The sequence below is a fragment of the Condylostylus longicornis genome, unplaced genomic scaffold (genome assembly GCF_029603195.1).
Source record: "Condylostylus longicornis isolate FDR11 unplaced genomic scaffold, ASM2960319v2 ptg000203l, whole genome shotgun sequence".
NCBI classification, from domain to species: Eukaryota; Metazoa; Arthropoda; class Insecta; order Diptera; family Dolichopodidae; genus Condylostylus; species Condylostylus longicornis.
Window position 1 is genome coordinate 198887 of NW_026578171.1, and position 20683 is coordinate 219569.

A 20683-nucleotide genomic window follows, 5' to 3' on the forward strand; every position below is an offset into this window, starting at 1 on the left:
AAGTTGATGTATTACGGTGCTCATGTAAAATACGTTAAAAAAAAATATAAAAAACAAAAATTGGGAAAAAGTTATGTACAAGCCAAAGCTATACATAACAACACTGAATAATGTTAAACCATAATAAATATTGTTATATAAGTTAATCTAACTCAGTTAATCGAACCGTTAGTTAGATTTTTAAATAAAAAGATTTAAAATTTTTTCTTAAAAAATTCAGCTTTATTGTTTGACTTTCAGAATAATAATGATTTACAAAATTTCAAATATTTTCTGATTTGAAAAAGAATGAAAACCTCGCTTGCATTATGTTTCCGTTTTGTTTACGCGTGATGCCTTATCAGCAATTATAAAAATTTAAAGAAATTAATTTTGTTACAATGTGGCAAACAAATAATGTGCATTGCGTAATTGTAATTTAAGATTTTTGTTATTTTATGGAAAACGTTTATTTTTAAGCTGATAGTGTTGATTTTGTTTATTTCGAAATATTTATTGTGGATATGTTTACATTTGATTAATTAGAAGAAATGCATTTTGAAGTGGGTACTTGAGAAATGCGTGTTGAAGTTTGTATTGGTTGTTAACTCCTCCACCTTCAAATTCAAATGTCCTCATTTGATGTTTCAGGTTGTAATCGAAGTATGATTTGCGGATGCATTGCAGTTTCTGGGTTGCCAACTGGTTTAGTTGTTTCATTTTTAGAGATGTTATTGATTTTGATGGTACGTCGTTTTTTAACTAATACACTGATGATTATGATAGTTAGAATGATAATAATTACTGATATAGACCAAAAGTTGATTGTTTGATTCCATTCGTTTTCCTGTTTTAAAAGTTCTATTTGTTTGGTATTATTTATATGAATTTCTTTTAAGAGTTCAAGTGACAAATGTTCATAAATATCCTTTTGGATTGATTTTGGTTGTAGAATAGGAGGTAGTATTTGTATCGATTTGGTTTCTTTGGAAGTAAAATTTTTACCCATTATTGAAATTGTTGTATTATGAAACTTGATAAGGTAAGTACCGGAAAGATTTCGTACTTCGTTATTAATGAAAACTTCACCTTTATACTGATTTAAGAATATTATCCCTTGGTCAATTTCTTCAATGGTTGGTATGTGTTGATTGTTGATAATGTTACAAGTGGAGTTTTTGCTTTCAAATAAACGTTTTATGCAAGCGGAGTTTTCTAAATTTACAATATTGTTTTTATTACAAATTGTTAAAGATCTTATTACATTACAATCTTTTGCGATACCATACATTTCTTTGTTATTAGTTAAAATTTGTTCGAATTCTAATTGATTTATTACATTTTGAATTTTTATTGGTTTGATTAAAATTTTGTTATAAGTTTCAATTTTTGTTAATGGAATTTCTATAACATAAAGTAAGCAAGTACCATTTGTAATTATTTTTACTTTGGAAAAATCTAAAGCTTCTTCTGCTGTTGCAAAAGGGAGCTGTTCTGATTCTAATATTTTGGAGATAGTTTTGATTTCTATTTTTGAGATTAAAATTGAATTTATTATGCCTAATTTAGCCCAATGAATACCATATTTAATATTAATTATTTCTTCTTTTAGAATTTTTATTTTATATTGTAACTTAAATGCAACCTGATCACTAAGGATATTATTGTCTTTTATAGTTTCTAAAATTTGATTACTTATATTTGATAAAAGATTTAGCCTATCATTGTAAAGATTATTTATTATTGTCTGTCGATTATTGTTCTCTAGAATGTTATTAATTTTCTTCTTTATCATAACAAAGTCGTCATGGTCGGGAGTACCAGCGAGCCATTTCCAAGTAGTACCTAAGAAATTTATTGCTCGTCTCTCACGTTTGGGTTTTATTTCATTCAAATATTCTTTTAACTGAGAAATTTCATGACTGAGATACGGATATAAGGGATGTTTTTCGGTGACATAAGTTTTTACTGCAAGATCAATTTCTTCTGTTGCTTGTTGTAATTCCTCAAGTTCCGTGATATGTATTATTCTGAAGCTTCCTTCTTGAATTTTGGCTTGTCCCATTTGAATTGCTATTATTTGTGAATTTGTGTAATCCAATATTTCCACATTTCCTAGGATAGCACATGGGAATATCCTAAAATTAGTTTCTTATATTAGATTTATGAATTCTTTTTCCACTTTCGGTTAAAATTTCAGTATTTTTGTCTTCTTTAACAATTTCTTTAATGTATCTGTGTGTAAGTTTGGATCCTAACCGTTTATTATGTTTAACATAAATTACTTGTCCTGGCATATAAATTTGTAGAGGGTTTCTGTTTTTATTATGAAATTCGAGATCCTTAATCTGTTTATTTTTGAGTTTTTCAATATTACTTAATCTAGTTCTTTCGAAATCTGCTGGACTTAAATTGGGAATTCGTCCGAAAAATAATTCATGTGGTTGTTTTTTGGTTGTCGAGTGAAACGTGTAGTTATATTCGTTAACAGCTCTTTGTAAAAGTTCGTCAAAATTTCTATTTGTACCCTCCGCTTTGAGACATCTCATAATTTCGGTCAGAGTCGAGTGTAATCTTTCTACTTGTCCATTAACCTCACTTTTATAGGGGGGTGTTGTAAAAATTTTAATTTTCATCTCATCTTCAACCATTGATTTAATGGATGCCGAATTCAATGACTTTTCGTTATCAATCACGATCCATTCCGGAACACCATAATAATATAGGATGTCCCTCAATGCCATTTTAACGTCCTCTATAGATCGACTTTTAATTATTTTTGCTTGCGCGTATTTTGACAGTTTGTCGATTGAGGTTAATACTAATTTTGACTCAGTCGAAAATATGTCTATATGAAGAGTATGTCCTGCGTAATTGGGTATTGGTGTGTTTTGTATTTTCGGATTAGTCGGATGTCTTTCATATTTGTTTTCCTTACAAATAGTGCATTTTTTTACGAAATTTTTAAGTTTTGTAGTCATTTTTGGAAAATAGTAAGACCGAATAATATGAAGTTTATTTTCTTCAGCATTCCTATGTGCACGACGATGGGTTGAAGCTATAATTTCGTCTTGTTCTAATTCGTTAGGGATATCCTGTGCCATAATTCTAGTGAATCTGATTCTATAACTTTGAAAATGTAATGAATAAATACGTTGAATTTTACCCATTATACTTTCCCCTGTCATTATTCCGTTTATCAAATTTGGATTAAGATAATTGTTTAGTATATCAATAAGGTCAGTTTCTGAAAGCTCTGTACGTTCAACAGAATGTCTGTTATATTTGGGAAAAGGGTTAGTTAAGTTGTAACTATTAGTATCACTCGTATTTAATATTATCTGATTTCTAAAAACGTTTATAGGAGTTTCTATAAACGGAATCAAACCTTGCGAGGAACTCTCGTTGCTATGATCTGTCGTGGTAAGTGTGTTAGTTTGAGTTTCTGGGACCAGTCTTGACAGCGCATCTGCAACAACATTTGTGCTTCCAGGCTTATACTTGAGTTCGTAATTGTATTCTTCTAAAATACCTTTCCACCTCTTCATCTTACTATTTGTGCTCTTATTACTAAGAGCATAAGTAAGCGGTTGGTGATCCGTGAATATTGTTACACTTTTAGATCCGTACAGGAAATTTCTTAAAGACTTCAAGGCCCACACAATTGCGAGCATCTCTTTCTCATTGGTCGCGTACGACTCTTCAGTCTTTGTCAATGTTCTTGACAGAAATGTTATGGGTTTCTTATTTTGAGAAAGTACTGCGCCAATGGCGTAATCAGAAGCATCTGTAGTGAGTTCAAATTTTTGACTAAAATTAGGATGTGCTAATAATACTTCTTTCGAAACAAGTGAATTTTTTAAATTTTCGAATGCCTTTATCGCCTCTTCATTTAAATTAACAGGTGTTTTCCTTGATTTACTTTTCGAAACGCGACCCTCCTCCCCTCTCAAAAGGGATGTCAAGGGTTTGGCGATTTTCGCGTAATCTATAATAAATCGCCTATAATACGAAGACATTCCTAAAAATGAGCGTAATTCTTTTAAATTTTTTGGGAGCGGCAGATCACAAATCGCCTGGACTTTCTTCGGATTTGTCCTAATTCCATCAACTGACACTATGAAGCCTAAAAATTCTATTTCAGTTTTAAGGAACTCACTTTTGTCTAATTGTATTTTCATATTAGCCCTTTCTAGAGTCTGAAAGATCGCCTGTAAATTTTCGAAATGTTCATCTTCACTTTTGCCAAAGATAATTATGTCATCTATGTAGACATAACACCGTCGGCCAATATGTTCTCTAAGAATATCATCAAGGGTACGTTGAAATATGGAGGGGGCATTTTTAAGTCCAAAAGGAAGGCGAGTAAATTCGTACTTTCCATTGTTAACGGAAAAAGCAGTTTTTTCTATGTCTTTTTCCCTAAGTAAAATTTGGTGGAAACCAGATTTAAGATCTATTATTGAGAAAATTTTGTTTTGTCCTAAATTAGCTAGAACTTCATTGATTTCCGGAATAGGATATTTGTCTGCTATTGTAATAGCGTTAAGTTTTCTGTAATCTATAACGAGTCTATGTTTTTTTTTCCCTGATGCGTCTTCTTTTTTTGGAACTATCCATACAGGAGAATTATATGGCGACCGTGAAGGTCTAATTATGCCATCCCGCAATAGTTCCTGTATTTGTTCTTCAATTTCGTCTTTTAAACAAGTTGGATATGGATAGGATTTTGAGTATACGGGATCATTAGTTGTGGTTCTTATTTCTGCTCTTACAGTAGTAGTGTATGTCAGTTTTTCGTTTGGATCTGCAAAAAGGTTTGGGCAATTATTGATAAGATTGCCAAGTTTTATTTTTTGGGTTGTGGGTAAATGAGAATTTCTTATGTTTATATTGTTAACTGAATTTGTGATATATTGTTTCAATGGAATTCTAATTTTTGATTGTATTAAAAGACAACTGTTCTTTGTATCAATAACAGCATCTAATTCCCTAAGACTATCGTTACCTATTATACCGTCAAATGTCATTTTTTTGGGCAAAATAAAGCATTTCAATTTTGGAAGTTGTTCGTTAAAAAGATTTAATAGAGCATGATGAGAAATTATAATGTTTCCTCCTATGGAATTCGCGTAAAATTTGGTTTTGTTTGGAATAGGGTTTTTAATAAGGCAGGACCGAACGTAGTTTTTATTAGACCCGGTATCTATTAAAAATTTCAAAATTTTTCCGTTCTTCGCCCGATGTTCTATGTATGGTAGCGAAGAACCGTCTAATCTAAAAAAGTTTCAAAATTTTGATTGTCATTATTTGAATTTACAGGAGTTTCACTTATTTGTTCTTCCCGCACTAGCGAACAATTACATTCGCATTTTGAATTTAGTTGTGTAGTTTCAGTATTAAATATTCTTTGTATTTTGTTGGGCTGACCATCACTTTGAGACCGTGGCCTCTTATAGTTTTGAACAGCATGGGAATGTTGAGTCCTATTGACTCCTTGAGTGTTATTACTTGTTAAAAGTCCATGTTGTTGATTAGTATAGGGATTTCTTTTGAAAACAGTTTGGGGGTTGTATTGTGTTTTATTCTGATATTGTTTGTTATTGTTATATGATTTTGGATATTGGTAGTTTTGAGTTTGAAAATAACCCTGGTTGTGATTATAACTTTGTTTTCTTGGAGAAAAAGAAGGTGAAATAGGTTGGCGTATTTGATATTGGGGCCTTTTGGGCGCCGTATGATTGTAAATTGGTCTATTAATGTTATTTACCTTAAGGCACAAATGCAATGCCTGAGGAAGGTCTTGGGGTTCCCTCATACTCAATAATCTTGGCAAGTCCCCTCGAAGTCCCCTAATGAAGGTATCTAATGCTTTTCCCCTATACGAATTTGTCATAGCGTCTAAAGCTTCGTCACCTAGCCCCATAGACGAAATTTTATCAAGAATTAGTGATAAATGTTGATAGACTTCCCGATGGAAGTCTTCAACCGAATTTCCTTTTTGTGTCAACATTGACATTTGATACTCTAAAGTACCAACATCGCGTTTGTCTGCGTAATGTAAATTTAGGCAGTCCACTATGTTATCCCAATTAAGTGGGGTATTATAAGATTCCAATGCAATATTAGCTTCACCTACAACTTTGTTTCTTATGACATTAAGGATGCCATAATACTTGGATGTTTTATTTATGTGTTCATAAAATTTTAGTACGCGTTCAACACTTTTTCGCCAAGAGCTGAACTCTCCATTTTTTCCTGAAAATTCCTTAATACTATTAACAATATCAGGTATTTTGTCAGTGTCTACAGTAATTTCGTGACGTCGTTCTGTTGGTTCAGTAAATATAGGTTGCGGTTGGGTATTTATTGTCTCAGCCTGCATTAATTCCCTAACAATATTTTTAAGTTGAGATGTATCGATAGTAATATTTCTAATTGTGGGTTGTGGTTGTTGATGTAAATCTTCACTGCAGTTTCCCTCAGCCATCTGGTTATCTAAAACAGAAGGTTTTAAAAGTGGTGTAGACATTGTAAGCGAGTTGTACTTCCGTAAATAGGGTGATATAAAACTTCCAAAGTAAAATATTTTCAAGTTAAATTGGGCAAAAGTAGACAATCTTTTCGAGGATAAATCATACAAGTCAAAATCGTATGATCTATCAATTTTTGCTTTCTTTATGTTTTAAGAAAATTTTTATTTATTTTTTATTTCAAAAGTAAATTTTTTTCTTCAATGTAACTATATTATAGAGATTTTATAACAAATAATTTCCTTATATTTTTTTTATGGTATCAAAAAATTTGAGGCAATTCAAAATTCAATTAAGGTAGACAATAATTTTTTTGTATTTTTATATTTTATAAATGAAATAAAAATTATTTTTCTTATAATTTTCACTAATTGGGTTTTAAAAAGTTGGGTATCAATCAATAATTAAAAAATCCAAATTTATTTTTTTGTAACAACTTTAAAACGATAATTTTCCTCTGTGTAGGAAATAATTTTTATATGTGCAAAAAAAAAAAATTTTATAGTGAATTCGATTTAAAAATTAAAAAGTTTTTTCTTTAATATATTTTTATAAATTTCTGTAAAAGATGTTTTTTATTTATATTTTCAGAAAGAAAATTTTCAAATATTTTAGTGTTAGTAATATTATTAAAAAAATATTAGTTAGTTAGTGGGTACTATGTTATGAATTTATTTAGTAGATATTCAGTATTTAGCATGCAAAAAAGATATTTTAATAGCATGCATATAAAAAAATTTTTTTTTATTTTTTTTTCTTTTCTTTTCTTTTATTATTTTTTTTTTTATTTTCAGCGCTGATGTTTCATATATTTTTTCTTTTAACTCGAGCTCTTATATTTTGTGTAAAATTTTTTGTAATAGAAAAAATTTCTTTTTTATAAATGTGAATGTATTGTAACCCCGTTCTCCTTTACGGATATACGGATATTTATTTTCGCCTTACAGATGAGGGTACTTTTTTCAGTTACAACACAATTCTTAAATAATATTTTATTTTTTGTAAAATTTTTATTTTTATATTTTTTTTTTTTTTTTATATTTTTTTGGTGTGTACCGTGCCTAAGGCAGCCTCACCTTAGGTTATCGACGAAAAAGGCTTGATCACGGTACCAAAAATAATAATTTCTCTTTTTTTTTTTTTTTTTTTTTTATTATTTTTTTTTTGTTTTTTACTTACAGTACAATGAATATAAAATTCATTATGGGAACGGTCTGTGGTTCTCAATTCCAGCAGAGTAGGCGGCTGTCACTTCTCCTTTTAGAAAGCAATTTTCTGGATGGTGACTCCTTTTTGCTACTGTCCGCTACTAAGGGGCCTCGTTTCCTACTCCTTTTTAGCCAGCTGGAACAAGCTTCCACGTGTGTCGACAGGAAAGTGTTTTGTAGGTCCTCGCTCAAATTTCCTTTGTTTTCTTCCAAATTTTCTGGTTTATATCTTAGAGTTTTTTTTGTTTTTTTTTTTATGTTTGTTATAATTTTATATTTTTTTTTATTTTTATATGAACTGTTTTGAGATTTTATGTTTTTATATTATTTTTTGTAAGAACTGTTTTTTTTTTGTGAAAATTTTATAAATTAAAATTTATAAAAAAAGTTTTATAACCAAAGTTTTTGTTTTTTTTTTTTTCTTTTTTTTTTTTATTATTTTTTTATATTTTTTTTATTTAAGCGAGAACACTACGTACTTCGCTCATTCAACACAACCGACCCTTTTTAGCTCGGGCGCCAGTTAATCTAACTCAGTTAATCGAACCGTTAGTTAGATTTTTAAATAAAAAGATTTAAAATTTTTTCTTAAAAAATTCAGCTTTATTGTTTGACTTTCAGAATAATAATGATTTACAAAATTTCAAATATTTTCTGATTTGAAAAAGAATGAAAACCTCGCTTGCATTATGTTTCCGTTTTGTTTACGCGTGATGCCTTATCAGCAATTATAAAAATTTAAAGAAATTAATTTTGTTACAATGTGGCAAACAAATAATGTGCATTGCGTAATTGTAATTTAAGATTTTTGTTATTTTATGGAAAACGTTTATTTTTAAGCTGATAGTGTTGATTTTGTTTATTTCGAAATATTTATTGTGGATATGTTTACATTTGATTAATTAGAAGAAATGCATTTTGAAGTGGGTACTTGAGAAATGCGTGTTGAAGTTTGTATTGGTTGTTAACTTATACAAAAAAAATAGTGTAAAATGTTAACTAGCATAAATACTTCATTGTATATACTTGGAAAATTGAAATCTTCTGCAATATAACTACAACTATTTAAACACCTTCATCATTGTATATGAGCCATCAGAAACTGTTAATTTGAAAATGGTGATACATTTTTTTACATCGTAACTGTGCTTTTTATTAAGTTAAGTAAAAAATGAGAAAATTAAATGCTCAGAACACGTTGGAACTAAATAGGATTGAAATGTAATTTTATTGTCCTTTTTAAAGGATTATTTTAGTGTTGGGTATTAAATTCAAATTATTGGAATGGGAACACTTTAATTGAAGGTTTAAAATAGTAAAAGTAGTCATTTTAGGGTTAAGGTTAAATGTAGAATAACAGAATGAATAAGTTGCATGGAACGCTCTTTAATTTACAACTTTTAAATTACAAATTTTAAATTAGCATGAAAAACTGCCTTTGAGGACATGGTGAGTGAGCTTCATCTTGCACTTGCAAAGGATTTGCTTTGTGGCTATCCGATCATTGATAGGGTAAGTAAATACTCGGCTCTACGCAGTAGAAAAAAAAAATTATTTTTATAATACAATAAAAAAATATATTAATAATATTTTACTTACCATGTGTAACTAATGTTGCCATATATATTACAAATAATACTTTTCTATTTGTAAAACGATGTGGTAATATATTTAATAGAATTAATAATAATTTAATTGTTGTTAGCAAAAACATTTTTGCTATATTATTAAATACCAATAATATTTATTTTCTTAATTATTAAATTATTATTTTTATAATCACATATAAAAAACGAAAAATTAAATGAAAATATAAGAAATCTAACAATTATGCGGAAGCTAAATACATTAATATAACAGGTTTAATTTAATTATTTATTGTTGTTTTATGAAATATTCTAAAGGTATAATAATATTACATTTTATTGTAATAATATAAAGAAGTATTAAATATTTTTTATTGCCATTTTATTAGGTTTTAAAGAAAATAATATAAATATATTATGATTACTAAGCATTCAACAATTTGATAATTAAAATTATTATACACTTTAAATGTTATATTGATTTATAATGATTATACACGACAATTGGTTATTAATAAGCGATTATTGTTATAAATACTTAATAGTTTTTTTTTAATTTTTAGCTAAAGTTACATATATGCCATTTATAAATCATAACTGTTATACAGATTTAATTTTTTTTAGTTTTTATTTTAATTAAGATGTTAAACTGTTATACCGTACAATATAAACTTTTCACAACTTTCTGGTTAAATTTTTAACTGTTATACATAAAACTGTTATACAGAATTTTAACTGTTATACACGGTATATTTTTCTATTTTAAATTATTTTTACATTTATTAAGTTAATTCACATAAAAAAAATTTTTTTTTACTGGGATATAATCGTTATAAATTATTTTGTTCTCCTGGCAAATTTTAGATATTAAGAATTTTTTTTTGTTAAATTAATAACTTTTCTACAATTTATATTTATTAACTTTTTTTAAATCAGTTTGTATAATGTCTACTTAAGTATTTACATTTAATTTTATTTTTTAATTCATAAAAATTTTGGTTTTCTAAATCATTTATTTTGATTGTTGTTATTTTGTTCCAAATATCCTTCATATTTTCTGTAAAGTGTTTCTTATGTTTGTATATATGTAATAATTTCTTTTATATTTTGTTTATTTTTAATTACACTTATTTTATGTGGACATTATGTAGGTTTTTTAAGCTCTTAATTATTGGTAATTTTCAAATATTTTTTACTTATTTTATTTTTGCAGAGATTATAAAAATTTTTTTTTTAAATTTTTGTTTTTTGTCCTAGGTACTTAAAATTTATTTTATTGCAAATAATAAAGTTTACTTTCTTGTCATAAAAAGTATTTAAAATATTGTGAAGTTCTTTAATTCTTCATTTAATTTAAAAAACAAAAAGAGTATATGAATTTTATTTTTTAAAAGATAGTCTCAGTATTTATAATACTTAATACACTTAAATAATATCATGTTATGGTTATTACATAATAGTTATATTGTAAGGATTTTCTTTACACTATTCGTCACCATTATAACATGAGCATATACATTCAAAAGTGTGATATGATTTTCGAAATAGTTAAAACTATTATTTTGTTTTAATTTTTTTTTTTTGTTTTCAGTATTTTTCAGGATTAATTTTTCCGCACGATTTACCTGAAGCTTAAAATATTTCTCCATTCAAATGGTTTTTATTCTATATACGTTATACATGTTACAAGAAGCTCTTCTTTTTCTATTTCTATGATAATACCCATAATAATGTGTTACAGACGTAAGCTAATCCGATTATTCTGTAAAAAAAAAAAATAAACATATAAGAAAATTTATGAAATATAAAAGAAAAATCGAAATAAATGTATGAAAATTTTTGTAATTTTTTTTTTTTGTGTTCTCTGTAATATTTTAAATAATTTATGTTTCAAAGTTAAGCTATTGTAAATAATTTTTAATGAATGGATTGAGTTAAATTATTAGTAAAGTGGGTAGGTGGGAAATGGTTTTTATTTTTTACCTTTTTTTTGATTATCCTTAAAATGAACAATAACTATAAAAACTTGAAATCCCACAAATTGAAAGTTTTTAAGAGCAATTTTCCTTAAATTTCTAGATTTTCACACAAAACTATACTAGAATCAAATTTTTCAAATGGCTAGTTTTCAGAAATTGCAGGAATATTATTGACAAAAATAGTATTAATAAATTTGCAAGAGTACACCTAATTAAATAGTGTTAAAGCCATAACTTTTTAAAGAAAACATTAAGAGCAGGTAATAATTATATTGTGACCGAATTCTGAAATACAAAAACATTAGCTGAAACTTAACTTTAAATTTTGAGTGAAAATTTAGTTGCCCCTAAAGGCGAATCTTAAATTTAGTAATAAATATAATTTGGTCTTAACCACATGAATATTCCGAATCAAATGGAATTCCTAATGAAAAATTTGGAATTTCATTAGGAAATTCCAAAAATTTCCTAATGAAATCCCGGATTCTTGTAACCTGAAAAGTCTATCTCGATTCTAATATATGGAACTAATCAATTTGAAATAATTATGATGTTCTCTTTTTAAAATAGTGATAATGGCATTAAATACTATTAAAATAATAATTAGATTTTGAATTCCTCTAAATTATGAGGTAATTTTTTTAAAATGTGATCATCATTTGTTCCCAAGACCTTGAGATTTTCTCATTTTCATTATATCATTTGTAAATGCTATGTGTACTCTATATTAACAATATTATAATTTTGCTTTCTATTATTAACAGTTTATGATTATCCTTCCTTTAAATATTATTTTTCTCTTTACTCATATTTTGTGTTACTTTATGATAAATTGTAATTTAATTGCCAGGATAAAGTTTTAAAAAATTTACAAATTATTATTCTTACTGTACAATATAATAAAGGATATAAAATAAATGAATAAAATATGAGAATAGAAATGTTATTTTGAATGACTCTAAGACTAAGAGTCTCCAAGACAAGAAATTATATAATATAACTATATAGAAACCCTACTTAAGAATAAATACGTACTACGTATAATAAAAAGAAATGAAGTATTCAATTTATTCCTGACATTTTCAGTGTGTTGACAAATTAATATTGTTGAAAGAGAAACAAAAAAATTATTCTATTATTTTAATAATACTTCTTTTACAGCTATAGTTGGTTCATCATTTTTAAAAATTATTATGAAAATTCTTAAAAAACAAATAAAAAATACGATAATGATAATAAATCCTTACTGACTTGCACAAAATTAATTTGAAATTAATGTTTCAATTTATTATACACACACACACACACACACACTAAATACTTTAATTCATTTATTTTAAATAAAAATTATTATTAATTATATAATATTTTTATTTTATAGAAAATAACTTTGTATTTTGTAAGTTAATTGTTTTGTTTTTAACTGAGAAATTAAAGGAAATTCATTTGTTAACATTAAGGAAGGCATAAATAAATCCCTAACTGTATAGAACATAATTATTTTATATAGAATATAAATGCTAAGATTTATTTATTATTTCAAGGATATTTTAACACAAAATATTTAATAACGTAAAAGTTTTTGTTATACAATAATAAAAATTTAAATAGTTTTCCAAAAAATTATTTTTAGTGGATGACATTTTAAATTTTAAATGATATTAAATTTTCATAAATATTATTACGTAATTTTAATTCTTCCTATTCCTGTGGAAGCTACAGTAAATAATTATCAATGAAAAATTAAAATATGAAATAAGTGAACTTTTCCTGGTTTAAATTGAATAGCTTTTTTTTTTCCGTACTATATAGGAGTAACAAAAGATAATTACTACTATTTTGCTGTTTATGAAACATAAATGCCTGACGACAGACTACACGGAGCATTAGTCGTTTGGGGAGAATGCAACTAGGATGATATTTCCTTTAAAAACAACGAGCTGTAGTTACCGAAGCAAGAAAGAAACGATGCACAATGAGTTAGAAAAATTAATTTTTCATTATTACTGTAAGTGTTTGTCTCTGGGCTTGGCCAGATTAGTTACGTTGGACATTAAATTTTAAAAAAAGTGAGAATATTTAAAATTTTAAACAAATTTTGCTTAAGCGGCTATTCGGTCAATACTGAAATTTAAAAATATTCCACATCAAATTTTTATAAACAATCTAACAACATTCGTGAAAAATAAGTTTTAATTCATTTTGGAGTTATGGGAAAATATCAAGGTTTCATTTTACTTATATATACAATTTAATTTATTTCTTTCTTAAAACAAATGGTACTTTAAATGTACTCTAATTGAATTTTAGAATATATTTTTCAAAAAAAAAAAAAAAAATAACAAAAATAACTAAAATTTATTTTACAATTTGTTTCTAGTTTTTTTTGTTACTCTTCTATATTTTTCACTTTTTTTCTATGATACATCTGCAACATTTTCTCTTTTATTTTAAAAATTTAAGAACCCAATAAACTTAAACAGCTTAATTCATATTAACCCCACCAATACACTCTTCCACCATGCTAAAATATACCAAAAATAGAAAAAATATGAAAATTCTTCGTCTGATTCTTCATTTTTCCTTTTGTCCTTAAATTACCTAAACTTTTTATTTATTCATATACAGTTGGAAGAAGAAGGAAAATTTAAAAAAAATATAAAAAAAAAACGAATCTGTTTCGTCTTTTTATGTAGCAGTTTTAAAATTTTCCGCCACCACATTTTCTTTTTCTATTTTGAGAATGAAGAGAAATACACTAGAGTTGTTTTGCATTATTAATGTAATGATTTTGTTTATGTGTGAGTGTTGTATAAATACATTGTTTAAATGGTATTATAAAACTGTTATATTGTAAATTTTCAGATAAAAGATTTGCTCAACAAGTTTCTGAATTCAAGAAGAGCCTCTTTTAAAAGAATCTCTATAAAACAAAGTCTCTATTTTTTCAAAAGATTTAAGTGGCGCCCGACTAGGAACGTTGTTCTTATTTTCAATTAAATTATAATTATTGTGGTTTTCTTTATCAGAAAAGTTTGCTCTTCAAAATCAAAGTCATAATTTTTATTTAATTTTAAGTAAGAGTTAAGACCCCCTCATCGGGCGTCAGTTTAAGTTTATATGAAGCAGATATTTTAGAAAATCATCATATTTTTGTATCATCATCTGGTTATACTCCAAATATTCTAATTCTATAATTCGAATAGGTCTATAAACTAAGCTTATTCATTTAAATCTTAATTTTAAATTTATTTGAAACAATTAAAGTAGTTCTAGTTATCGGACGAGGGATTATAGTTAGAATATTGTTCTGTAATTTTTACCACTCTGAATTTTCATCCAAAAATAGACTGGTACAACCTTATCATCCCTACTTTTATTTTGTTATATTTTTTTTTTTTAGAAAACATGAATATAGAAACGAAAATAGTGCAGAAAAAAAAATAAATAAATAAAATTTAAAATACAAATTTTTTACGAGAAAAAAAAAAAAGGTGTTAAGAGCAAGTAGTAACGGTGAAAAAGAAAATCATTTGGGAATGTTTTTTTTTTCTTTTTTTTGTTTCATCAAAAGTAACGGGAATAACAGACAGTAATAATATTATGTAACTTAAAATGGATGAAAAAAATTACTTGTTTATGTAAGAGTTGCTTTATTTTTTAACGTACCTAAAGTGTTGAACCATGTTGAACTCAAATACGTTAGATTGGGTATTAAAATAAAAGAAAAAATGTAGATGGAAAGAGATAACGATGTAGTTACAGTGAAGGTTATTCCGTTTCAGTTGATATGCATACGTTCGGGCGCCAGTTAAAGTTTGTTCAATCTAATTGTTACCCGAAATACAAAATTTTTTTTTGAATTTCGAAAGATTTCAAATTCGAGAGAGTATTAAATTTTCGAACAACCGTTTGTCAGAATGGTATTCAGTTTCAGTTGATTTATGTCTGTTCGGGCGCCAGCTATTCTACAACACTTATAAATTTCTTAATTTGTGAAATCAATATTTTTGAGATTTAAGTGATTAAAAATGTTACAATAGAAAATTTAGTTTTTATTCAATATTGAGGATAAAGAATATTTCTTACCTTACGTACCTCTACATTTAATGTGTTTGTTTGTAAAACTGTGACTAGAATTTACCAGCTCTTATTTGTATTACAGTGTCAAGATAGATAAATTATTTAAAATTAATTTTATAAATAATTCACAATGGTCCTTTTTTCAATTCTTGGACTATAATATTCTATAAAGAAAGTGCTAAGAATAAAATTTTCTTGCCCATACAGAATTTCATACGAGAAGCGGAAAATCGAAATCGAAAAATATGCATTTTGAATGTAAAATAGGATTTTTTTACTACCTAGTAATTTTTTTTTTATATTTTATAAAAAAAAATAAGTAATAAAATTTTATAATATTCTAAAGAAAAGTTTTTAAATATTTCAAAACAGAAAATTTAAATGGATTTTTTTCGTCTGAAGGTTTGAGATAATCACTGAATTTTGATATTAAGGATTTTAATATTTTTAAAGAACAATATGAAGGAAAATTTTCAACTCTTTCTGTAATTATTAGGGAAATATTTTCTAATTCGAAGGAAGTTTTTGGAAAATTCAATAAAACAGAGTAATAGAAGTAAATTTATAAACAATTTGGAATGAAAATTTATTTTCAATGAAAATGTGTACCTTAAACAGAAATTATAGAGTTGGTTGAGCCATTTGGCAATTCTAATGTTCCCCCATATATTATTCTCCATGACTACATACAAGCTCCGTAATAATCATCAATATTTAAACTTATAGGCGACGCATTCCAACTACAATTGCCTGTTACTTGGATTAAAATAGAAGAGAATAAATTTTTTCAATATTGGAAATTTACACAATTTTTGAAATTTATTGAATAGAAAATGTTCGTATTTTCAAAATTTTTAAATTAGGATCTTGAATTTAATAACATAGTTTCTATCAAAATTGTGATAATTATAAATTAGAAAGGAAAACTATGTTATACATTTAATCTTGTTTTATTTAATTATGAAGATTACCTCATTTTCGTGAGCATTTTTCATGCATGGTGATCTGAACAAATCTTAATTAATAGAAATCTTTAATTTTATTTTTTTTCTCCACGGGAACCGAGGCCCCTAGGCTCCACTCACGTCGTCCCATAGGATCTTTTGTGATTCCCATCCCAGTATTCCCATTACATTAACTCTATTCCTAGGCAACTGACAAACCGCAGTATGGCAGCCACATCAAGCTTGCGAGATCCTCCCCGGGGTCACAAAGCCCCCACACCGAAGCACCTCAGTTGCAGGCGAGCAACCGACTCGCACTCACACAGTAAGTGCCCCATGGTTTCGTCCTCCTCCAGGCATAAACGGCAGCGATCATCCGCCACACTGCCCATTCTTTTCAGGTGGATCCTTGTGAGGCAGTGTCCAGTGAGAACCATTAATTTAATCTCACCTTTTTTCTTCAATTTCCTGGAACTGATATTTTCCTGGAAGCAATATTAATAATCTCAAACAGATTATATGAAGTCTTAAGCTATATTATTTTTTTTAAAAACCTACCTAAAATATAATTCTTTTCATATCAAATATTCTATTTAGATACGAAATTACCCCCTATAAATCGTATAATTTTAATTCAACCTTCAATATTTCAATTTAATTTTTCGCCCTTCATTCTTAAAGCAAAAAGAAAGCATAATATTAAAATCAAGTTATTAAAAAGCAATTTGATTAAAATTTCACACTGCCCACAAAATCTATTTTTTGTACCCTTAAAAGATATTTAATACTATATTAAAAAAAAAAGTTTTTAACTTTGAAAAAAATATTGAATTTCTGCACTTTCTTTTACTGTAATTTAGTTGAAAAATTTTTTTATCTAAAAGTTTTATTAAAATTTCTTAATTTTAATCCCTGCAGTAATTATCCTGTAATTAAGGACTAAAATTATTATAATCAACTTTTGACTTATTTTAAACTTTAAATCTATTTTTACCTCTTTTAATTTTTTTTTGTTAACTCTTAAATTCTTTTCAATTGAAATTACTATGCAGTGATAAATTTAAGTGTTTCTTGAAGAGGCGAGATTTTATTCAATTTTTAGAATACTAAGGTGATGGGCCGGCTCGCAAAGGACCAGCTTTTCTATTTGTTGGGCATGAGCCTTTGGGGTGCAGAAGATGAAAGTCCTCCGTATCCGTATTTATTGGATCGCATTCCAATAAATTTGTACAAAATTATGCCTGCCAGGGAGCAGAGAAGAGAGCTAATCTTGTTCGGTCGTGCAGCGACTTGGAAGTGGTGGTTGGAATTCTCGTTGGATTTTGTCTCACTATGGTTAATCTGAAAAGAATTGACAAGATGGAGAGTGAGCTGTGCCGTCTGTACTTGGAAAGGAATGAGACAGCAGAGAATCTGCTATGCAATTGTGAGCCTTGAAATTATACTCATGTAAATCGATCGCGAATCACAAAAGATCTCATGGTCATGGTCGATCACTCCTTTAAAAAATAGATGATTTTGGAATTTTTGAAATTAGTTAATGAGAAAATCTCAATTCAATTAAAGCAGTTCCAAATCAATAACCATAGGTCAAATTGTTAAAAGTCGTAGTTCCAATAGTCGTGAATACCTGCAATAAGGCCGAAACGGGTCGGGTTTTGATATTGGATTTTAAAGAAATTTTTGACCTAGTGTTAGTACCTTTTCAGTAAATTCTCATTGTTTTTCATCTAATTCCTATTCAATTTCTTAAATAAGTAAATTTCTCTAAGTAAAACTCGTGAAATTCGTAAATCTCTCAAGCCAGCAAAATAAATATGAAAAAATATTTTCTGTCACAGTTTATTCAAAAAAAAAATAACATTGTTGTAGAAAGTTTCCAACGTTCCCATAAGCATAAATTATTTTTAGAATATCATATTCTTAGAAAAGAGGACACTAAAGACTAAAATAAATAAAAATATTTTAAATATTTTCAATTTAAATAACTTGGAAACGAAAAGAAAATATTTAAAAATTTTTTTTTTTACTTAGACATCAAAATTGCCATACTCATGTCTTAAAAAAATTATTAACCTGCATTTCTATCATAAAAAATTTATTTATTTTTTCCTAGATTTTTTTTTCCATCGTCCTAAAAAGAAAGTCAGCATAGTTTCATACCCAACTATCATCTGGTTCAATATTGTATTTGATGCATAGACACACAGATAAAGCAAGAGGGCAGGATGAAACAAAAATTTTTCTATTTTTATTTTAAAAAAAAAATTTAAAGGATTTTTGCTATCAATATTTTTAAAAAAGAAAAGCAAAAACTAAATATTTATTGTTTATTTAACCGTACATGATGAAACATTCCATGAAAATGGAAACTTCTTTATTATCAACATTATTCGTTTGTTCATCAAATCAAAAGCAACATCAATAACAGCAACAACAGCAACAACATTGGAATGAATTTTCAGAAGAGAAAAAAACTTGAGGAAAAAAAAAAATATGCGGAAATTTTTATTAAGTTGAGGGAATTTTTCTCATTCTCGATTCTCTAGAAAACAACATGAATAACAAAGTATCCTTATATAATATAAAGAAGGATAACAATAATAAGAAAAAATAGAATGGAAAAAAAAGGAATAAAATATCACGCAAAAATGTTGAGGACGAGTATGGTAAGTCACCATAAAAATCAAGACTTAGATAACTTGTAAATTGCCGGAAGTCATGAAATCATCTAACAAATAACAAAAATAACAAAATCAGTAAATAAAAATAATATAGGGAAAGAAAATAATAACAACAATATGTCTAGGTTAACTTTTGTATATAAAGGAACGAAAATAATAATTTTCATTTATTTTTTTTTTTCCTTTTCTTTGTCAGTGGGACCTTTTCTTTTAGAAAATTTTCCAAGTTCTTTCAATCAGTAAAAGTGCTGAATAAAATAAAATAGAATTTTTGAATATAGTTTGTCTGCTCGTAATGTAAATTTGTTGCGTGCTGATTAGTGATCAATTTTCGAATTTCTAAAGAACTGTGGGTTTAGATCACGGAATACCAAGAAAAATCAAAAAATACCAGGATTTCTTAAAAAATATTGTAAGAAAATGTCAAAATAACGTGTTCTCTTTTCAATTGAATAAGTGAATCATGAAGAAAATGTTTTTTTCAGATTATCCTGTTATTATGAGAATGGGCCATTGCCTCCTCGACTCGTCACAGCACCTCATACAGAAGCTGTTAGCGGAGCATATTCGCCAGTCAGGCGATGGCCAGTTCTAACTCCTATCACTCCGCCAATGTACCGCCAAGGGAGAGATGACAGATCCATATCTAAGACTATACTTTACAGGATCCCATTATTAAGTATTTTAAAATAAATCAGATTACCGATGGCGTCCGAAGAGAACACTGAAAGAAAATCTACCTAGTTTTATACTATTAAATTCTCATATCACCGCCATAACATGAAGCAGCCCGAGGTTTTCAAGAATGAGTTAAAATTGTAAAAATTTCCTGTAGTTAGATTCATAATCCGTAGGAAAACGAGAACGTATTGTGCCCCATCGGAATAAAAAAAGGAGATTGTTTATTAATCTTACCATCTTGATCAAAGCAATCTAATCAGAAATAGATAGTTAATGGGGTCATCCAACTTACCAGGATGGTAGCTAATCGGACGATGGCTCATTATATGCAATTAGGAGAACGGTAAAATAAATACTATAAATTTTAATTTCTCAATATTCTTTTTACAATATTTTTGTTGATTATTCTTAGTACACCATATAGTATACACTCTTGTCCATTATCCTTTTGTACTGTCATTTATGTATTTTCCCTTTATTTAAAAGTAATTTTTCTTTTCTCTCTCTCTCACTCTCTTTTGCTTTGATTCGTTTTCTTATTTCTTTTTTGTATCAATTTTACCCTTAAATTGGCTGCTATGTTCATTCTTATGTCCTTTTTTTTCAAATTTTTCTTATTGTCTAATATCCTTTGTGTATTATTGTTACGTTGTCATTTTTTTTTTTCTCTGTTACAATTTTCGTATGTATGATCTTTTTTTATCAAAAAATTTATATATTTTAAGTCTGGACAAATTTTATTATTGTGACAAATGTGCCTTTGGGAAATTTTGTCATATACAATCAAATATAAAAAAAAACATACCTATAGCTCTTGAGAACAGAAAGTATAGAAGAATAGAAAGAGATAGGGGAAAGTTCGCAGAAGGACAAAAAAGAAATTGTGTTTTTACCACAAAAGTTCAATTTCTGAATGTTTTTTTAGGATTTTTTTTTCGTTTTTTGAGAAAATTTAGTATGCATGAAAAACCGGACGTGACTTTCCTTCCTGATATATGAAAGTAAT

General features: G+C 27.2%; 1 protein-coding gene across 1 annotated transcript in view; it reads right to left on the minus strand.

Moving 5' to 3' along the window:
• The window catches only part of LOC129616428 (lachesin), a 135608-nt gene extending 126089 nt beyond the window's left edge, over positions 1 to 9519 (minus strand). Inside the window, exon 1 of the mRNA XM_055532054.1 lies at positions 9320 to 9519. Within this exon, the coding sequence (XP_055388029.1) occupies positions 9320 to 9434 (115 nt within the window). The 5' untranslated portion in view covers positions 9435 to 9519. The remainder of the gene's footprint in view (positions 1 to 9319) is intronic.
• Between the last annotated feature and the right edge of the window lie 11164 nt (positions 9520 to 20683).